This window comes from Theobroma umbraticum, unplaced genomic scaffold (genome assembly GCF_002168275.2).
Source record: "Theobroma umbraticum cultivar Fairchild unplaced genomic scaffold, ASM216827v3 scaffold_147.0, whole genome shotgun sequence".
In the NCBI taxonomy this organism is placed as follows: domain Eukaryota; kingdom Viridiplantae; phylum Streptophyta; class Magnoliopsida; order Malvales; family Malvaceae; genus Theobroma; species Theobroma umbraticum.
In genome coordinates, this window is record NW_018397259.1 from 9,323,524 (window position 1) to 9,343,228 (window position 19,705).

At 35.1% G+C, this 19,705-nt stretch overlaps 4 protein-coding genes and 1 pseudogene across 6 annotated transcripts in view; 4 read left to right on the forward strand and 1 right to left on the reverse strand.

Moving 5' to 3' along the window:
* LOC110415870 (uncharacterized) overlaps positions 1-917 on the forward strand; it is a 4,063-nt pseudogene extending 3,146 nt beyond the window's left edge. The window contains exons 5-6 of the transcript XR_016351172.1: positions 14-229; positions 303-917. The product of XR_016351172.1 is annotated as an uncharacterized LOC110415870 (transcript). The remainder of the gene's footprint in view (positions 1-13; positions 230-302) is intronic.
* A 983-nt stretch (positions 918-1,900) lies between these two features.
* On the forward strand, positions 1,901-6,127 carry LOC110415876 (sugar transporter ERD6-like 5). The gene is made up of 18 exons (XM_021427637.1): positions 1,901-2,185; positions 2,369-2,431; positions 2,843-2,932; positions 3,040-3,099; positions 3,211-3,276; positions 3,514-3,579; positions 3,659-3,734; positions 3,815-3,879; positions 4,256-4,348; positions 4,478-4,558; positions 4,641-4,725; positions 4,821-4,864; positions 4,944-5,006; positions 5,097-5,156; positions 5,247-5,300; positions 5,476-5,535; positions 5,656-5,770; positions 5,873-6,127. The coding sequence occupies exons 1-18, from the start codon at positions 1,997-1,999 to the stop codon at positions 6,001-6,003; spliced, it is 1,461 nt and encodes a 486-aa protein (XP_021283312.1). The 5' UTR covers positions 1,901-1,996; the 3' UTR covers positions 6,004-6,127.
* A 1,619-nt stretch (positions 6,128-7,746) lies between these two features.
* On the forward strand, positions 7,747-8,683 carry LOC110415652 (protein DMP10-like). The gene has a single exon (XM_021427348.2). It carries the CDS (start codon positions 7,780-7,782, stop codon positions 8,446-8,448), a length of 669 nt encoding a protein of 222 aa, XP_021283023.1. The 5' UTR covers positions 7,747-7,779; the 3' UTR covers positions 8,449-8,683.
* A 4,346-nt stretch (positions 8,684-13,029) lies between these two features.
* LOC110415882 (uncharacterized) lies at positions 13,030-14,839 on the forward strand. Its single transcript, XM_021427647.2, has one exon. The coding sequence runs from the start codon at positions 13,220-13,222 to the stop codon at positions 14,180-14,182; it is 963 nt and encodes a 320-aa protein (XP_021283322.1). The 5' UTR covers positions 13,030-13,219; the 3' UTR covers positions 14,183-14,839.
* A 540-nt stretch (positions 14,840-15,379) lies between these two features.
* On the reverse strand, positions 15,380-19,386 carry LOC110415874 (pre-mRNA-splicing factor of RES complex protein). 2 transcript variants are annotated; one of them, XM_021427634.2, is made up of 9 exons: positions 19,124-19,386; positions 18,638-18,839; positions 17,700-18,546; positions 17,117-17,184; positions 16,964-17,025; positions 16,692-16,795; positions 15,921-15,993; positions 15,659-15,839; positions 15,380-15,519 (listed from the first exon to the last, which is right to left on the reverse strand). In XM_021427634.2, the coding sequence occupies exons 2-9, from the start codon at positions 18,834-18,836 to the stop codon at positions 15,434-15,436; spliced, it is 1,620 nt and encodes a 539-aa protein (XP_021283309.1). In that variant the 5' UTR covers positions 18,837-18,839; positions 19,124-19,386; the 3' UTR covers positions 15,380-15,433. The 2 variants fall into 2 exon arrangements, with proteins under 2 accessions (XP_021283309.1, XP_021283308.1); XM_021427633.2 differs by having other exon boundaries at positions 18,638-18,844; positions 19,124-19,385.
* Positions 19,387-19,705: the final 319 nt, after the last annotated feature.

Genomic DNA, 19,705 nt, shown 5'->3' on the forward strand with positions numbered 1-19,705 from the left:
ATATATATGTAAGTATATTTTGCAGATTCCAGAAGCTATTGTAGGTTTACTTTTGACGGATAGATCTGGCAGACGAGCGCTTCTACTGGTTAGCGTTGTAAAGAATGCAATCTAAGACAGTGAAATTGTTGAACAAGAAGTCAGAAATGTAGTATTCCAATTTATGAAGGTCTCTGCAAGTGGAATGTGTTTCTCCTGCTTCCTTGTAGGACTGTCATTCTGCTTTAAGGTACAACCATAAGTTTGGAAAATAGTATTCCAATTTATGCAGTTTCTCTTTCTGAAAACTTGTTTTTTATCAGGAACTCTGAAGGCGCTTACTCCCACTCTAGCAATTACCGGCTTTTTGGTACTTCAGTCTAACCAAAAGATGTTTGTTTCCCCTTATATTCTTCCAAGTTTGGGCAAACTATGTATATGTTGATCCACATGCAAACTCAGGTCGCTGCTGCAGCTTACACAATAGGATTGGGAGGAATACCATGGCTTGCCCATAGTTCGCAGAAGCCTTTTGATTTGCTTCAGTTGAGATTTTTTAAATTTAGCATTATATAGAAGACAATGTATCAGTAGTAGTGGGAGTAGTTGATGATTTTCTGAACACTGCTTGTATATATATTTCCTATTGAGGAGAATATGTTGTGCCATTGTGTTATGGTTTCAGAGCTCTTTCTTCCTCTGCAACTTAGCTTTGTTTACGTGTGTGTGAGAATGCGCCTGCATCCCTATTTTCCATCACAATTTCAGTGGATCCAAGGAAGTTCAGTTTATTGTGTTCTTGTCACATAGTAAGCTCTTTCATGGGGGACCATGTCTATTTCGTTGGGCAATTCACAACGGAAAGCAACAGTGTCTAGGCAAATGGACTGAATTGGAGCAGGTCATCTGAGGTTCGGATTGTTTTGAGTTCATGTCATTCCGGATTTGGATCGTTTCGAATATAAATCAATTCATATTCTAGTTATGGTTGGAATATAATTGATTATTAAATTTTAAATTTTTAATATTAAGTTTGGATTCTTATCACTTTTTGAATCAAATCAGCCTTGAATTTAAATCATTTCAAGTAGGTCATCATAATTATTGTCCACTCAGGAACAAATGTACCATAAAAAACAGGAATTTATCACAGGGATGACAATGTAACAGTCAAGCTGAGAAGGCAAATTGAATGAAATGTAGGTAGTCTGTTGTTCCCGAAAAGGGTTAATTCAGCCCTTGGAATTCTCTTTAACCTGTACATACCTTTGACTTATTTCTGTTATCATTATTCAATGAAGTTAATAACTTGTGCTGTTGCAATGAACTGAAAATGATGGCTTTCTATCTACTTTTGGTGGAATTCAATGTTTCTGGCTCATTAGCCAATTACATCCCATTGGAGGAATTCCTAGTCTCTCTCTCCTCTTCTATATGTACAGTTCTCTTCCACATCTAATCTCTTCTCTGGATGAACAGTTCTCATACATAATCCAAATTCGTCTTTGCTCTGCCACTTTTAAGTGAAACGTGTAAGGCCATTGATACCAATGTAAAAATCCAAACACAAAGAACCCCTTACTAACATCTGGTATTTTCCATTTTTGCGGTCAATAATTGATTGGATTCATGTTATAACTTGTTTTCCATATTAAGATATTCATGTTATAACTTGAACAAATCCCGGTTTTATTGGGTTTTTGAGGAGATTTAAGGAAAGATACAGAGTGGTCCAGCTTGAAAAGAGAAAGGAAACTGATAGGAATCGTGTAGTATTTTGTTGTAAAGATAAAGACAACAGGGTACATATTTGTCTGCATGTATATTGCATGAAAAGGTTCTAACAATCCATCAATTTCAAGTGGGACCCTCACACCATGTTGCCTACTCTTACCATTTCTTCAAACTGAAAATCATTTTCCTGCCTTTTGTCCTTCACTCCACTTCCAATCTGACTGCCTTTGCTCTTTTGCTTAATCTTCAACGCATTTTTCTTTCTTGATTCTCTCTTGAAGAGATGAGTAGAGAAGGAATAGAAGAAGGAGGGCTTTCTTGTTCTTTGATAGTCAAGGAGAAGCCTCAGGATGGTGTTGGTGGTTGTTCTGGTGAAGGACAGGGTGAAACTAGGATTTCTTCTTCTGCAACAACCACGGTTGTTCTCAGCACCTTTGTTGCTGTCTGTGGATCTTATGTTTTTGGGACTGCTGTAAGTATATTCTTTTCACCAATAAGATGTTCTGATTTACCTTATAACATTCAAAGTAAATCCTGCTTGACAACTTAGACTAGAATTGAATCTGCAAATCTAGTATTCTAATTGACCTATGGTAATGTTGTCATTTCTCTTACAAAAAAAAAAAAGAACTAAAATCCCTGGATTGTTTTCTAGATTGGATATTCATCACCTGCTCAGACGGGAATCGTAGATGACCTTGGTCTTTCTGTAGCAGAGGTAAAGCATATATAGAACTGTTTCATTCGTGGCAGTTGCTCTTTAAGTTTGCAGGTGAAAACAGCATCATTTTTTCAGTATTTATGGCCTTAAAATTTTGTTTCCTCTTGCCCGGTGCCAACATCTGGTACCAAGCAGCAGGATCATGTTTGGTCAAATGTACATGATGCCATGAATCATCAGCTGGCATGTTTTTTTCATGGATTTTGTACTTATTTCAACCGAATGACCTAGCATAATCCAGATTTATCCTGAGAACTATGTGAATTGGACATTAGAGCAAATTCTTTTTTCCAATGAAAACTTGATATGCAATAGAATTAATCTGAACATGGCATCCATCAAACTGATTCCTATTTATCTCAGACATTTCTGTGTGATTTTTCTCTTTCCCTGCTTTGATCATTGCAGTATTCTCTTTTTGGTTCAATATTGACAATTGGAGCAATGATAGGTGCAGTGATGAGCGGGAGAATAGCAGATTACATTGGTCGAAAATGTGTAAGGTTTTCAGGAACCTTTACTTTCTCCATATGTTTACTTCTAACAATCTCAAATAGGTTTCATATCTTTGACTTCCCTCAATGTTGGTTAATCTTTCGAGGCAGACAATGGGTTTCTCTGAGGTATTCTGCATGGTAGGATGGCTTGCGATACTATTCTCAAAGGTGTTGATGATATTGGGATTCTAGCAGCATAAAATTTTTTCCTTCCGCATTGTTGCTAACATTCTTTTAAGACAAAACAATAGTGCTAAACATCATCTGCTTGTCCAAAAGGCTGCTTGGTGGCTTGACCTAGGACGGCTGCTGGTTGGATATGGGATGGGCCTCCTTTCATTCGTGGTAAGTTTTTGAACAGATTGCAATTATATGTACTTGACCAGCCATTCACATGTTTGAAGGAAAACTATATATTTGTTCTTACTCTAAATTGTATGCTGGTCAACATGGGTGCATACACCCCGTTTGTACTCTTGTGTAGCAGCTTTGCTACTACATTCCTGCCTTGAGCAGTTTATTAATAAATCCATTTTACTTGGCTGAGCAAAAAAAAAAAAAATTTGCTCTTATTCACTCTAGGTTCCCGTGTATATTGCTGAAGTTACACCTAAGAACATTCGAGGAGGATTTACATCAGTCCATCAGGTAAAATACTGAAGCATCAGGAGTTGAATTCAATATGTTCTTTGTGCTTTGATGTATCTAATGGCAATAGATTCTGCAGCTGATGATCTGTTGTGGTGTGTCAATAACGTATCTCATAGGTGCTTTTGCCTCCTGGCGGACTTTGGCTCTGATCGGTAATTGTCAGATTTTTTGTGGTTTTACATTGTATATAAAAAGGATTCTCTAACAGCGCCTCCCTACGATCTGATTTCAGGAACAATTCCATGTCTTATGCAGCTTCTGGGCCTATTCTTCATCCCTGAGTCGCCTAGATGGCTGGTAAACTTCTGTACTTTAGGACATGCTTAATTTGGTACTCATATTAGAGAATTCTGTGGTATTTATTTGGTCAGGTGACACATTTTGAATGACCCGTTGACACATCATTAAATTTTTTTAACTGAATTAGACTTTGAGGTACATTGATACATGGAATAAAAGTTTAGTATCACGTTAAACATTTTTTTTAGTATAAGTATATATTAGACATTTTTCTAAAATACAAGACTAAGTGACCTTATTGCTTAGGAACGATTATAAAACTCAGAAATATTTTGTGCATTCTATTAAATGATTACATTTCTTCTGGATGATGCCTCAAAAGTAAATCCAAGCATCCATTAACACTGAAGTAGTGAATACAACTATCTTGCAGGCAAAGGTAGGCAAATGGAAAGAGTGTGAAGCTGCCCTGCAGCGCTTAAGGGGGGACAATGCAGATATTTCTGATGAAGCAAGTGAGATTAGAGTAAGTCATTAACTTTTAGATGCATGCAAGTTTCAGTTTCAGTTCTTTGGATTTTCAGAACCTCCACAGCTCTGCCCCATACCTGAATGTTTTGACTTGAAACAAGAAAGAAACGGTTTGTTTTTGCAGGACTACACAGAACAACTTCAACAGCTTTCTGAAGCTGGCATTTTTGACTTGTTCCAGAGGAAATATGCTTGGTCTCTCATGGTAAGAATGGAAAGTCAATCCTGGGTGTGCCATTGTTCCTTGTCATGAATTGTTCTTTTAATGTATAACTGAACTGGTTAAGGTTGGAGTTGGCCTGATGGTTCTTCAACAATTTGGAGGAGTCAATGGAATTGCATTTTATGCTAGTGCTATTTTTATATCAGCTGGTATGTGAAATCACTTATGCTACAAAACAATTTAGAAGAGAAAAAGAGGAAGTCAATAGATGACAAACACTTCATCTTTAATCCTTTTATGACAGGATTCTCTGGTAGTGTTGGAATGATAGCAATGGTTGTTGTTCAGGTCAGTGACTTGGATTATGAATCAGTGTTTAAATTTTGATTAATGATTTTCTTGATGATTTTGAAATAATCTTCTACAGATTCCAATGACAGCATTGGGAGTACTCTTGTTGGATAAATCTGGAAGAAGGCCACTTTTATTGGTAGGAAAGCCTGGAGAAACTCTTCAAAAAATTTTGATCTATTTGGATGTAGAAATGCTCCTTCCTGCTGAAATCTATTAATTTCTACAGGTATCTGCAGCTGGAACATGTTTGGGTTGCTTCCTGGTTGGGTTGTCATTTTTCTTGCAGGTTCAAAGAAGAAACTTACTGATCTCAAATTTCAAAATGTTTTTTGTGTTATATATCCTTTCTTGAAAATATCAAGCTCATCACATGCAGGACCTTCAACAATGGAAGCAGGGCACTCCTATTTTATCACTTGTTGGTGTACTGGTAAAGCCAAATCAGTTTGTTAGGCACTTGCTCTTTTCATTTTGACATATATGGAATTACCTCAAACTTCAGCCCCATCACCTTCCACCATGCCCTTCTTAGCTGCTCTTTTTCAAGTTTTCTTTTCATGTGTGAGATAATCTCTGTTGATATGTGTGTCTCGACAAAAATGTAGGTGTACACAGGATCATTTTCGTTAGGTATGGGAGGAATACCTTGGGTTATAATGTCTGAGGTAGGCTTGCCCTGCTTGTGTGAAACTCTGCAGCCTTCAATATCTATATGAATTGGTTTCCAAACATGAAAGAAAGAAAAGAACTTTAAGCTTTACTAAAAAGAAGAAATCCTATTTCAGATATTTCCCATAAACATGAAGGGTTCAGCTGGAGGCCTCGTGACATTGGTTAGCTGGTTAGGTTCTTGGATTATTTCCTTTGCATTTAACTTCCTCTTGAAATGGAGCTCAACAGGTAAAAAGGGTTACATCTGATTTTGTCCCTTTCTTCAATACAACAAATCCTGTCATATTGTTAACCTTTTCCTTGTTGTACCGTCTTCCTTCCTCCTTCCAGGAACATTCTTCATATTTGCTAGCATATGTGGATTAACTGTTCTGTTTGTGGCAAAGCTGGTACCAGAGACCAAGGGACGCACACTAGAAGAAATACAAGCATCAATGAATCCAGTTTCCTTGGAAAGATAACTATGGCTTCTCCATTATATCATTTATCAATCTGTCACTGAGAAATTCATGTACAATTCAAAAGTTCCAAAATCAATGCCTGACCAGAAACTTATGCTACCAATGCCATGTTTGAATTCATGAACTGATGGTTACTTGCAGTCTTGCATAATGAATTATCTCAGTGAAGATTTTATGCCATATTTTGGTTGGGTACAAGGAAAAATGGCATTATTGGAATTCGGAAATGTAGTTTCTCATTAAGAATTTGATGAATGCCAAGACAAAAGTAGGATAACTGAAAAATTATTGGACCTAAATAGGATGGAGGCCCACGGCATAATAGAAGATAATCTTAAAGGGAAATTAAGAATCCCATGGTTGAAAGGGTCCATGGTCATAACACTTATTTGTTGAAACGCTTGATTTTTTGGTATGTAACAACCCGGTCCTGGATTTTTTTCCATTTTTATGCTGTGTTTGTTTCCCAAGAAAGGTATGTATTAATGTATAACAGGGAAGGACATTTGAGGTAGTCCTCCGTTTAGCAGCAGAGAAAATTTTTATAAACAAATCCAGGTTTGTTGTGACAGTTTAATTTATAGTGCAGCAAACTGAACGCTGATACTGACAGAGAATGGTGGCCACCAAGCATGAAAAGATTGTTATTGAGCCATTTACTCTTCTAAGACATAATTCAGGACGCAGAAACAACAGGAAAAATAAAGGAAAATGTGTGAGTCATGTTTCAGAATGTTGGAAGCCTTTTAAGCTTGACATATCTCCATCAACATATTTCTATTGATGCGAACATGCACTGATGAGTTGTTTTCCAGTTCACCTGATTATTGGATCTGATTCTTCTCCTTTAGCAGTCTTTATGGTTTCCAGTTGAAAACCAAGGGAATAGAGTCCTATTCCTTCCTGTTCATGAAAATGGGGGAATAAAGTTAGATCTTTTGTGTCGCCACAATCCTTGGTGATAATTAACTCAGAATCAATAACTTGTTGGCCACGGTTGAACAGACATGGAAGAATAATTGCAGATATGATCAAGAAACTATCAAGGAAAGTAACTTATGATCATCTGGAATTATCAAGCTAGATGTTGGTTTTCTATTGCCAGGAGGGTACTTTTATCAAATTTCATGCTTGGTATGAATCGTTGAGTAGCCTACTAAATGACTCCTTTCTGTTGACTGGAAACAGAAATACATTTAACGGGCAAATACTGAGACATGGGAAGGTTTCTGTTCTTATCAAGTTACCATATATCTCACGAAACTTAGGATTCAGGGCTACTCTCCCTTGTAGGGTTCTTCTAGCTGTTTGTCTTGGCATCCCACCCCTCCTCCTCAAGAAAAGAAAAAGAACTTATTTCAAAGGTGAAACAGTATTTTGTTCTCCTTGTTAACTGGTGTTCAGAATTAATCTTGCGGGGAATAAAGCTAGTAAACTTGAGTGATATCAAGGAACCGAAAGGGGTCTGTCACACCTCTCTTCTGTTAAACCAAAGTAACTAGTACTCTCCAACACGAAAATTCAGCAACACAAACAATACCTTGCTTTCCAGTTTGATTCTCTCAAGCAGTATGAAGTTGGAAATTGGAATAAGCACATGCAGTTGATGATGTTGCTTATGGCAAATGAATTAGGTCACTAGAAAGAATCCTCACGCTTTATTTCTTATGCCCAACCAAACTCTTTCACAGGCCTAATTCCCTTTATAAATAAAACCCACCTCCCATTATATCATATAACACAAAAACAAGCAAATTAACTACAAAAGCTCTCTCCATGGTATTTCCCAAAGCTAATCTTCCACAATCTGCCCACAAGGCCCTGCCAGGCTCGGCCAACCTAGCAAACCTCCTTCCAACAGGCACCGTCTTCGCCTTCCAAGCCATTATACCTTCCTTCTCCAACAATGGAAGATGCGAAGCGGCTCACAAGTACATGACCTTGGGTGCCATCATACTGTGTTCGCTTGCTTGCTTCTTATCTTCCTTCACTGACAGCTTCTTGGGCGAAGATGGCAAGCTTTACTACGGTATTGCCACTTACAAAGGACTTTACATATTCAACGATGATAACGATGATGCTCTCGACTTGGAGAAAAACAAGGAAGCCAAGGAAATGCTGAAGAAGTACAGACTCACTGCCATAGACTTCGTTCATGCCTGTTGCTCCTTGACTTTGTTCTTAGTCATTGCATGCAGCAGCTTCGACGTTCAACGTTGTTACTTTCCTAAACCGGGGCCTAACGGTGATGCACTGATGGCAAACTTGCCATTAGCAGCTGGGATTTTGGCTAGTGGGTTGTTCATGCTTTTCCCAACCAAACGAAGAGGGATTGGGTACGCTGACAGGCTTGAATCTGATCATGGCGATAGAAAGGAAGAGAAAGAGTCCCTGAAGAAAGGTGACATGGAGCCACTACCTCGCAGCAAAACTACACCTAACTAATTGATATATTATTCATACATAAAGGTTGCTTGGGTTTGATCAGCTCAGATAATTCAGTAAGAATCGATGGAGAATAAGTTGGACTTAATTGCCCAATGTTCTCTTCTCCTCCCGTGTGAATTGTAATTAATTGTGAACAAATTCTGATGAAAAGCAATGCTATTTCATAGCTAGGGTTTGAAGGGAAATGATTAAAAGATTAGTTTGGTACTTTCATGAATTGGAAAAGGAAAACTCCATTGATTCATAAAATGTTTTATATTTAAAATAAATTTTTTATTTTTTAAAAAATACAATATTTAAAAATACTTTTCAAAAATATTTTACGTCAAAATAAAAAAACCTTAAACAATTAAAATTAGTAAATTCGAATTTGGTTAAGTTCGAACTTATCAAGCTTCCCTTTTTTTAAAGTCAAGTCTAAGTCTAAGTCTAATTCATCTTATTCATTAACTATTATTTTTAAATATATTATAAAGTTGATATTAAATAAATTTATTAATCAGATAAATTAAATAGGTCGATAAAGCTCAAACATAAAAACTTATATCTAAGCTGACTCGTAACAAGTTGGGCTCATGAGTCTAAATAGGTTGCTGGACGCATTCGAGTTTAAGTAAAATACTCAACACGTGGACACTTCTAATCTATTATATGCAATCAAATTAGAATAACTTTCATCCATAATGGAAAAAAAAGAGAATTTTTTTTCTTAAGTGGGTCTCAAATTAGGATGCTAATTGGAGAATTGAGCTTGTTGCCGAACGTGAATCACGTTCTCACTCACAAAGAATGTTTTGCTGCCCACCATTATCAATAGATAATATCCAATAATTATTAGAATAATAATTTTTTATAAGTATATATTTGTCGTCACATGTTTTTTTATATGAATACTTGTGTTTTATTTGTTTTTAAATAATCATACATAAACATAAATATTAAATTTTTTAAAATTTATCATAAAAATTTAGATATTTTCATCTCATTTAATGATCACGATTTCTTCTTAATTTTAATTCCAATCTTATCTTATATTATTACGTATAATTATAAACATATTTATTTATCTTTTGATTAGTCAATTAAAAAATTTTTAATTTCAGTTTTTTTAATATATATTACAAAGAAGGTAAGCAATAAACTAGTATTGTATTTTATATTTGGATCATCAGGCCATTAACTAGAACAAATTAAAGAGTGGGAATTAATTTTCTTCCAAACCCAACAAAATTTGATTAATTATGGCCAAATTGAGGACAAAAAAGAAAAATTGCATGGTGTTTTCCATAATTCTTTCTCTTTTATATATAGATATATATATTATAATTAGTTGAAAAATGAGAGAGAAAAACCACTCAAATGTCTCTGAAATAAAGGGTTTTTACATTTTCCCTTGGCCTCACAGTGAGATTAGGGAATCAAAAATATGTGTCTTATTAGTTGAAAATTAGATCAATAAATTTTAAAGTTAGTCTACAAAGAAATAGTCCTTCATCCCCTCTTACTCTTTCAATATTTTTCCTCTTCAAGAATATGGGAATTAACTCTTAAATCCCATAATATAACCACCCAAACCTAAATATAACAAATTCTTTTTTTTTTGTATAATATTCTTTATGACACTTTTCTAAGTGGAAAAGAATATATACATACTATAGTAGTTTTTTGGTTTGATATAATATTTTTAAAAAATTCTTAAACTATTTAGAAAATTTTAAATAATATTCTTTTATTATATTTAATTAAGTCATATTTTTATTTTGAGTCAAAATAAAATTTTATAACTAATAATTAACTTAGTTTAAATATTATTTATCATTTTATATCACGTGACATTGATGTGATATTATGACATACCATAATAAATAATGATATAGCAAAATAACATGGTCATGTAATATATTTTACCTTTTACATCAATGTCATGTGAATGTAAAATGATAAGTAATAATTTGATTAATTGTAATTAGTCATAAGAGTTATTATTTAAAATAAAATATAAGATTTGATTGAACGTAATAGAAGAATAAAATCTTATTTGTAAATTTTTAAATAGTTCTAGAATTTATTCAAGAATTATGTCAATTTGTTTTTATTTGAAATGGAATTGATGAGAGATAAGAGGATATGTCAGTATATAGCAAACTAAATTTGAATTTGATAGCCATCACTAAACTTTTTCCTAACATGCATGAAAAAGACTTTATTGTGACCTATATATCTAAAAATTTAATTTTTGATACTCAAAATAAATACTACGAAAAGAGAAATTTTGTATTCTGAATAATAAATATCATAAGAAAATCAATGATATATATAATTTTTAATAATTTTAAAAAATTAAATTGATAATATCATAATCGTAGCAAAATTAACTTAATTTATAATCCATACAATTTCAATAATTATATTATCAGACAAAAATGGAAGATATAGAAAGGGACTTGGAAAAGGAGAGAGAGCCAAATAATTGTCTAAGTGTATTTGCTTTTCCCATGTGCGTGCCTAGTTACCGTCCACGTGGTCAACATCTCCCTCTAAGATAAGGTGTGGGTGCTGCTCTGCTCTCTCCTGTTACTGAAGATGAAAGAGTGTACCTCCCCTTGACCAAAACTTTGTTGCATGTAGAAGAAGAAGAAGAACAAGTAAGAATTGAACACCAACATCAATTAATTAATTCATCCATGGCTTCCACATACCATATACCACCACTGGTTTTATCAGTTGATGGACACCATTCAAGCTGATCATTAATTCATCATCTTCAAAGCACACTTTCATGGAAACTTGGCATTGGGTTGTTTGAGTCAACTTGCCTTTCTATGAAAGCATTGGATTAAGACAACCTGATAAATTAATTACGATATGATTTACACATATATATAGTTCATAACTTTAGGTATTATTATTTGTTTAAAAATGTTAATCGAAATAGTTATTTTTTTCTCGAATTTGCATATTCAAGGAATATCCATAACCCAATGCACAAAAATCCAATCAGCTTGACCCTACCTGAAAAAAAAAATTGCCAAAGGTTTGGGGGACAAATTTGTTAGTATCTCAGTTTTTCCACAAGGCCTTGGGTCAATTTCCAGAAAACTTGGTCACTAGTGCCAAAAATATCATGAAGCTAAGAACAAATGATTGTTCTAATTATTATTAAACATGATAGAGGACTGCCCTTCAAAATGACAGGTTCTTAGAGCCCAAAATATCATTGTCAATGGAAAACTTTTTCTTGCTTTTGGGTATGCATTACATGTAAAGAGGATGTCCACAAAGTTTTTTTTTTCTTGAAAAAAAACAGAAATATTATTTATATTATTAAATTAATATATATTATTTATAAATCAACAGTATATAGAAAATAATATAATTATAATGTTAAAGAAGATTTTTATGTGCACTAGAGCACAAGATATTATGATAAGAATATATAGCAAATTCAATATGCATGCATTTTCCTTGTTCAATTTATTTTCAATGTACCATTTTCTCTTTTTTTTTCCTTCAATGGAAAAATTATAATATTAAGCTGGAATCATCTTGGAAACCATTTTTTCATTTTTTTTTGTATAAAAAATTATTATCCATACATTCAATAATATATATATATAGGAAATTAAATTTCATTTTCAACATACACCAATTAATAATCAAAATTAACTAAAATATGCCTTGAAATTATCCCAATATTTCTTTTATTTTTGTTTTTATGTTTTCTTTCATAAACGGAAAAGAGTTAGGTATTTCAATCAAGTTATAAAATGTCAGTAAACTGTTGACAGTATAGCTCTTTTGTTAATTAGTTAAATCAAAGATAAAAGGATTAGAATTCATCAAAACCTCATCCCCTAAATAAGGAAGGCCCTAAACTTTGAGGATAAGTAGTTATTTTTTCTCCCTTCTGTCTTTACATAGTAAATTGCATAAACTCTTTCTTTGGTTTACAACTCACCTATACTTTTTCTCTAAAAAAAGTGTAAATATTTAATTGATTCGATCTTAAAATTTAAAAAATCTGAATTATCCAAATATTTATAAAAAATAACCGATATCCATCAAAGATAATAATAAAAAACCATAAATAATCCAAATTAATTAATCTCGATCAATTTCGACAACTTTATTTCGGTTTTAAATACAAAAAATAAAACCAACTTGAATTAATCGATTTCAATCTACTTATCCATTAATATATATTCAGTTTTTTTAACTAAGAAATTACTAGCTACCACATATTTTTTGCCTGCCAAGGGCCTCATTCCATTAATTGCAAATGCCAAATTCCAACCTAACCCTTTTTTTTCTTTAGATAAACATATAAAAGTTAAAATCTTTTATTTAAAAAAAAGAAAAACTTAAGAAAAGGATATATATATATATATATATATATGTAAAACTCAAGAAAATGTATAGAGTGGAAGAAATTAATCGAGAAAAGGCCAAAAAGAAAGAAAAGGAAACATGGGTCAGATCTTAAGCGAAGGGTAAGGTCACGATTCGTGGGACCCGGCACCGTTTGCTCTATCACTACAGCTCACATTTCACGTTGGCACTATCTTCACCATACCACATACCTTCCCTCCCCTTTCCTTCTCTTTCCCTATCTTTGGCGTGAGGATATTATTAATACCCACATCTCCTTTCTCTTCTCTTTAGTTTCTTCATCATCAAAGAACTCTAACCCAATCCCCTCCATGACCCTTCTCTTCCTCTCTCTTTTTCCTTGTTCATCTACACCTCTCTCTTCCTTTTTGCATTGAAAATGATCATGCCTTATGACTATTCACGTTTCATGATGAAGGTCTTTTGTAGGAAGAGTGTTCATCATCACTTTGTTTTAGGTTTGTCGTCGTCGGGTGCTAATGTTTCTCCTCCTCCTCCTCCTTCTTCCAAATGTGGGTTAGGGTTGATAGCCAATGATACACCTAGGGTTCCGAATGTCATTGAGTCGTCGTCAGTCGTTAGGCCTGCGAGTGCACCAACGAAGAAGAAAGACCCTGGTGGGATAGGGTTTATAGATGACATCGGCGGGGGTGTTGATGGTCTCATGTCGTGTACGGAGAGTTTGGGGTTTGAGAGTTGTGATGAAAGAAGGGTCGATGATGATGATGATGATGATAATGGTGGTGATAAGAAGAAGAATTGTGATCAACGTGTGGAGGTTTGTGAAGGGAAGAGATCAGTGATGATGACGAGGGACGCATGGAGGAGGAGAAGGAAGAGTGAGGAGAAGAGGGAGAGGAAGAATAAGAAGTTTCCACCGCCACTTTCTTCTTTGAACCAAAATGGTCAGCCTTGTTTTTATCTGAAGCCTGTGAGGACAAATGGGAGGTTGGAGTTAACCGAGGTTAGGATAGAAAGGCCTGAGATTTTACGTGCTGTCAGGCAAAATGGTCGCTTGAGATTGCACCTTGTTAGCAGTGATGTTTGTTCTAGAATCAACGAAGTAGAAGAAGAAGAGACAGAGCAAGAAGAACAAGAACAAGAATTGCATTTGCAGGAAGAAGAAGAAGAAGAAGTAAAGTTACAAGAAGAAGAGGAAGAAGAAGAGAGGAAAGTTGAAGAATTATGGAAGTATAGAGTGAACGGGGAAGGTTTCAGGAGATGTCATGAGCCGGTTATGACCCATCATCACCATCATGACTATCACCATCATCCTCCTAATATCAATGACCATCATCATAGCTTGCATGTGTGGAGGCAGCCATGTGTGACAACAAGGTGAACGAAAGAACTTTTTCAATTTCACTCGGGGGATGTGAAAAAGAAGAGACAGGTTATGTTTCTGTGTGCTTCGTTTTGGGGAATATCAATGTTTCCGTAATTTGTTGGATTAACTAAGTTGAGCAGAGAGTGCAGAGGTAAAGGATGATGTGTCTCAAGGAAATTTGAAGGTGAAAGATGGGCAATCTCCAGGCGTCAGCAGATAGAAGAAAAAGAAAAAAGAACAAGGAAATGAGAAAATGAGTTCAAAATCTTAATTTGCCAAATTTAGAAATGTCAGTTGCTCCAAATTTTGACACTTTTTTCCCTTTTATCTTCGATTTTTCCAATAGAATTGTCAAATACCAAAAATACCCAAATTTTTTTATTTATTTTTTACTCATGGGGTACATTTTTCATGTGTACATATATTAACATAAGCTTGTTTGTGTGTACAGAGTTTGGGAAATAAAAATTGCAAAAGATGTATTACATGTCTATCCAGATTTTCCTTGCTTTTCTTTTGGTGGAAGGATTCTATGTTTCAGCCTTGTGGGGGACATTGGTCGGTTTGATTGGTCTGATAAGACCTTGGACATGCTTTGCTCAATGAGATTACATAAGCTTGACCTACTCTTTAAATAATGGATGTGATGAATCAGTCAACTTTATGATAAAAAGGAGTGGATAGCGACTCTTTGTGAAGTGACATTGAACAAGAAATGGGAAGGGTAAGGCCAGAAGCAATCATTGCTTAAAAGATACACAAAAGCGTAAAATTGGCATTCAAAGGCATATGAAAATTTCCATTCAAGAATCAGCCATAGAGGAAAAAAGCTGTGGTTTGATTCTCAAACTGAATTCAAAATGGTTAGATTCTTACACTGAATTACAAATGCTCAAGTCCTCTTGCTAATATCAAACATCTACAATGGACAGAGATATAAGGTAAGCATATAATCTCTGAATTTTCAGCATATCAGAAGAATTTCCTGCTCTCCTAAGACTTCAGTCCCAGTGCCATTGATAGATTTCTGAGAGCTTTCAAGACAAGCTTGCTACTCACTTTGCTTTGGAGACTTTTCTTCTGGCAAGTTGTACCAACAACATTCATGCAGCAATGTTAATTGAAAAACAGGATTCAACCATATATGACTTGTAAAAGATCATTATTTGAAAAACAAGATACAAAAAATAAAAGGATGCATCAAAACTCCACCATTTGAGACCGCGGCAACAAGTGAATAGCATGGTACTGAAAGAATGTCTTGAATCACATGTCCGACACAGACCAAAGATATGCTTCCCTTTCGGTAGCCCGTTTCTCATTTAATTTTGTGAACATTTTCTTCTCAAAACCTATAAGAAGCATAGTCGCAGATGATTAGCATTTTCAATCTAATACTAGACATACACATTTTTAACAAAATAAAACTTAATTTCGAATGAGAATGCACTTGAAGACCAAGAATATTTCAAACAGCAGAAATGAATTTACCATTACTACGATCAACTCCATCCCAGTGTCTTCCTGGTCTTATACCATATCGATTTGGTGCGGCATCTAACTTTCTTACAATCCAACTATGTGCAGGAGTGTCCTGAGGAATTATAAACCCTGATTCCTTCATCTTCTCAGCATCCCCTAGGTCTCTAAGAGCTGGCGCAGAATGCTTTTTCTGCAACATGTGAAAACAAATATGTCAACTCAGTGTCAAACTACCTGAAATCTCATTAACATCAAACGAGTAGTTAATTACCTTGACCAAATGTGCCATAGGATCACCCCATCTTATTCTATCCTTCAACATATTGTCAAGCTCAGGGTCATCCCTGTAAGTAGAAGTTGTAAATATAAAATTGTTATATGCAGCAAAACTAGTGAAAAAACATATCTCAATCAAGCAGAAGACATGAACATACAAATGCTCTAAATAGGCAGTTCAAGAAAGAAATCAATAACTTGCAATGTTCTACCCATGAAAGTGGATAGTTCTTTTTAAACTCTCCCTGCTTGTTCCCCAACTTAATTCATATTTCCGGTCTAAGAGGCAAAAAATTAATTCTCTTTGTCCTCTGGCTTCTTTTCATCCGATATATCCCTTAATCATAACAATTGCACCTTGTATATAGAACCAAAAGAAAAAACTCCATGACCTTTCCCAACTGTACACTATTTAAGAAACAACAGAGGAAAGAAGGCACCCTAAAATCCCAAATAGCAACAACATTGATAGTGATAGTGATAAAAAAACCAGTCTCTTGCATGCCAAAAAATTGCAGCACCACATAATTATCCCGTGTAACGCAATATCAGGACTCCCCTGTGAGGCACTGTGCTTATGTTACAGAATCATTTCCCCCTCAAGCATAGGAGATATACAACAGCAAATTATTAAAAGTTTATATCAATGAAGAAGGCTCAAATGGGGAAATATACAATGCTATCTACCACTCATTTCCTAGCATGAAATCTCAATTCAAGCCAAAGAACTACAACTCAAAACATTGTTTAGTATCAGTTATTTTACCTGGTTCGAGCAAATGGCTTATCCTTCTCGCGTTCTAATTCTTGCAACCTAGCTTCAGCTTCCCGCTTTTGGGCTAAGCCTTTGCCCCACTCCAATTGTTTCTCCTGATAAAGTACATAATAGCTGACTATTAATTCTAGCCATCTGAGAATAAAGTAAATAATGAAGTTCATGTTATTGTGGATATGCAGCATTACAATTGGCTACAACAATCATGATGAAGAAAAAGAAAGGTAATTATGAACTCTACGGGTAACTTTTCTGCATTATACCTTGGGCTTATCTTCCCCTTTCCGTTTTGACTTCAGGTACTCTTCCTTTGATATGCGCTCCCCTGCACACATTGACAAAGGGATGGAGTCAGACAGATGAAAGCATACATGTGTTTTCAACATATGTATCACTTAAAATGCCTTTTCCTTTACCTTTTGTCTTATCACGATATACAGGTTCAGCTCCTCGTCCACTTATAGATGGATCCATCTCCTTAAACCTGAAAAACACAAATTACGTCAGAAAACCAGAGGCTAAAGAAATTAAACACAATGCAAAAAACAAACCGACTAAAAGGATCACTAATGATTAAAAGTCACGTTGACTTTCATCTGGCTAGTAAACAACTCTCCTTAGTTTGCAAGCAATACTATATTACACCCCTATTTCGGTTCATCACCAGAGGTATTTCACCGTTCTTATCTTGGAATAACCCATAAGTCCCCTAAAACAGGTTATTAAAGGAGCACTGCAACACATCAATGATGTCGGTCAGGCCTCAATGCGACATGTAATAATTACTATCAACGAAAAGAAGCAGCAGCTTCTGCAGTTTGCTCTAAAAACAAAATTGGCTAAAGTCTGCAATTGAACTCAAGGCCGGTCATGCATTAGTGAGCACCTATATAACATACCCCATTTGTATGAACATTTCAATGATGGAAAATGTAGCATACCAACAGAGAGAATTTCAGAAAAATGAATTATATCTAGATACATAAACAGAATATGTACCTTAACCAGTCATCCTTCTTGGTTTTAGAAATTTCTTCCCGGATTTCACTGCCAGAAATTAATCCAGTTTTTGGTTGCTCCTTTAAGGAAGCTGGACCAGTTGATTCCTTCCTATGTTTCCTTGGAGGGGAGAGATCAGAATCATTAACAACCTCAGATGTTTGAGGACGAGATCGTCTCGGTGGGGACATATCCGGCTCAGGTGATGGTGTATGGTGGCGTCTCGACCTTTTCCGTAGAGGCGACAGATCAGTATCTTTTCTCGATGGCTTCATTCTTCGTTCTGGTGAAGGTGTGTCATTTCTAGCCCTCCGTTTCCGAGGCAGTGACAAATCAGTATCTGGTCGGTTCAGTACAGGTTCTGGTGACGGTGTGTCATTCCGAACCCTCCGTTTCCTCGGCGTAGATAAGTCAATACCTTCTTTTGCAGCCTTAACTCGAGGTTCTGGTGAGTCAGTCTGAGCTGGCCTCCTACGAGGAGGTGATAAATCAGTATCTTCTCTTGCTGATGGTGTGTCATTCCGAACCCTACTTCTCCTTGGTGGTGATAAATCAGATTTCAAACCAGGGGAAAGTGGTTGTCTCGGAGGTGATAAATCTTCAACTTCTCTTTCAGAGTTTGAACGCCTCAGCCCAGGTTCTGGAGACAGTGTGTCATTTCGAGCCCTCTGCCTACGAGGAGGGGAACTATCAGAATTAGGATCCAAAGCATTGGTGCGCTTAGGAGAAAGTGAAACCCAACCACTACCATCCTCAGCAATTGAGTTTAACCCCCTCGTCAACCTAATCTGCTCCAGCTTTTTCATTCTTTTTACTTCTATATCTTCATCCACCAATGGCCTCTCATCTAGAAAAAAATGAAAGTACACAACCAATAACTAATAATCATTAATTCAAAACCCAAAGAGAAACAAAGAGAAAAAAAATTTTAAACTAACCGGGTGAATCATTGCCATCATTGTCTTCTTCGAGGTTAACAGGTTTTTGCCAGACTGGATCTTCATCAACAACGAAAACGCCTGAGGACTCCGGTTGGGCTTTAGCCTTCTTCTTCTTCCTTTTCTTCTTCTGTTCCTCTTCTTCGTTTTTTGACTCGTATCGTTTTAGATATTCCTTCAGTGAACTAGAAGTTGCCATTGGCTTCCCTGCCCAAATTCAGTACAATTATTCCTACTACAGAAATTATGCTATAGTTTCGAGCATTCTTCATTGAGGCAAAAGATCAAACACTTATAAATTTCAAAACTTTGGGGAAAATATACAGCAAAGAAACAAGGCCAAAGTAAACTAATTTAAACTCGAAAGGAATTAATGTGCGGACCAAATGAAATTCAAATAAACTTTTACAAAATTTGAAACTGTTTTCGATTAATAGAAATCAACAAAAAATACAAAATAGGGATTGTTCGAGAGAAAGAGAGTACCAAAGCTGTAAGGGTTTTGGGATTTGAAGAGCCGACAAATCCCTCAGTTCTCTGTTATCTCGTTTGCTTCCACCTGGAAAATCCAAATTTCTCAGGAACCAAACAAGGAAGAGCAAATTGAACGAAGAGAGAGCGATTCGGCAGAAGAGGCGGTGGCAGCGCGCGTTTGATCAACTTTGCCTGTAAGAATTCTTTTAATTTTTATTAATTTTTTTGCGAATTGTTTTTTCATTTTTGTAAACTTTTTTCAAGGAGAACCGTCTAAAGGAGGATTCTTTTTAAAAAAATTATTTATTTTTCTTTTGAAATATAATTTTTTAAATGTTTATTTATTTTATAAAATGTAACAAAGATAATATAAACTTAAGTGCATGGTATCATATTCGCAACAAATCAAACGATTATTTTTTATAATCAAGATATAATAAAATTTTATTAATATGATATTATACTATATGTATTGATCATCATATAATTTTAATAATTAGGATCAAATATATCATTTTAAAGTTTTAATTTAAATTTTAAATTTTTATTGAATACGTAAATCCTGTAAATGAATCATTAATATTTTTATTAATG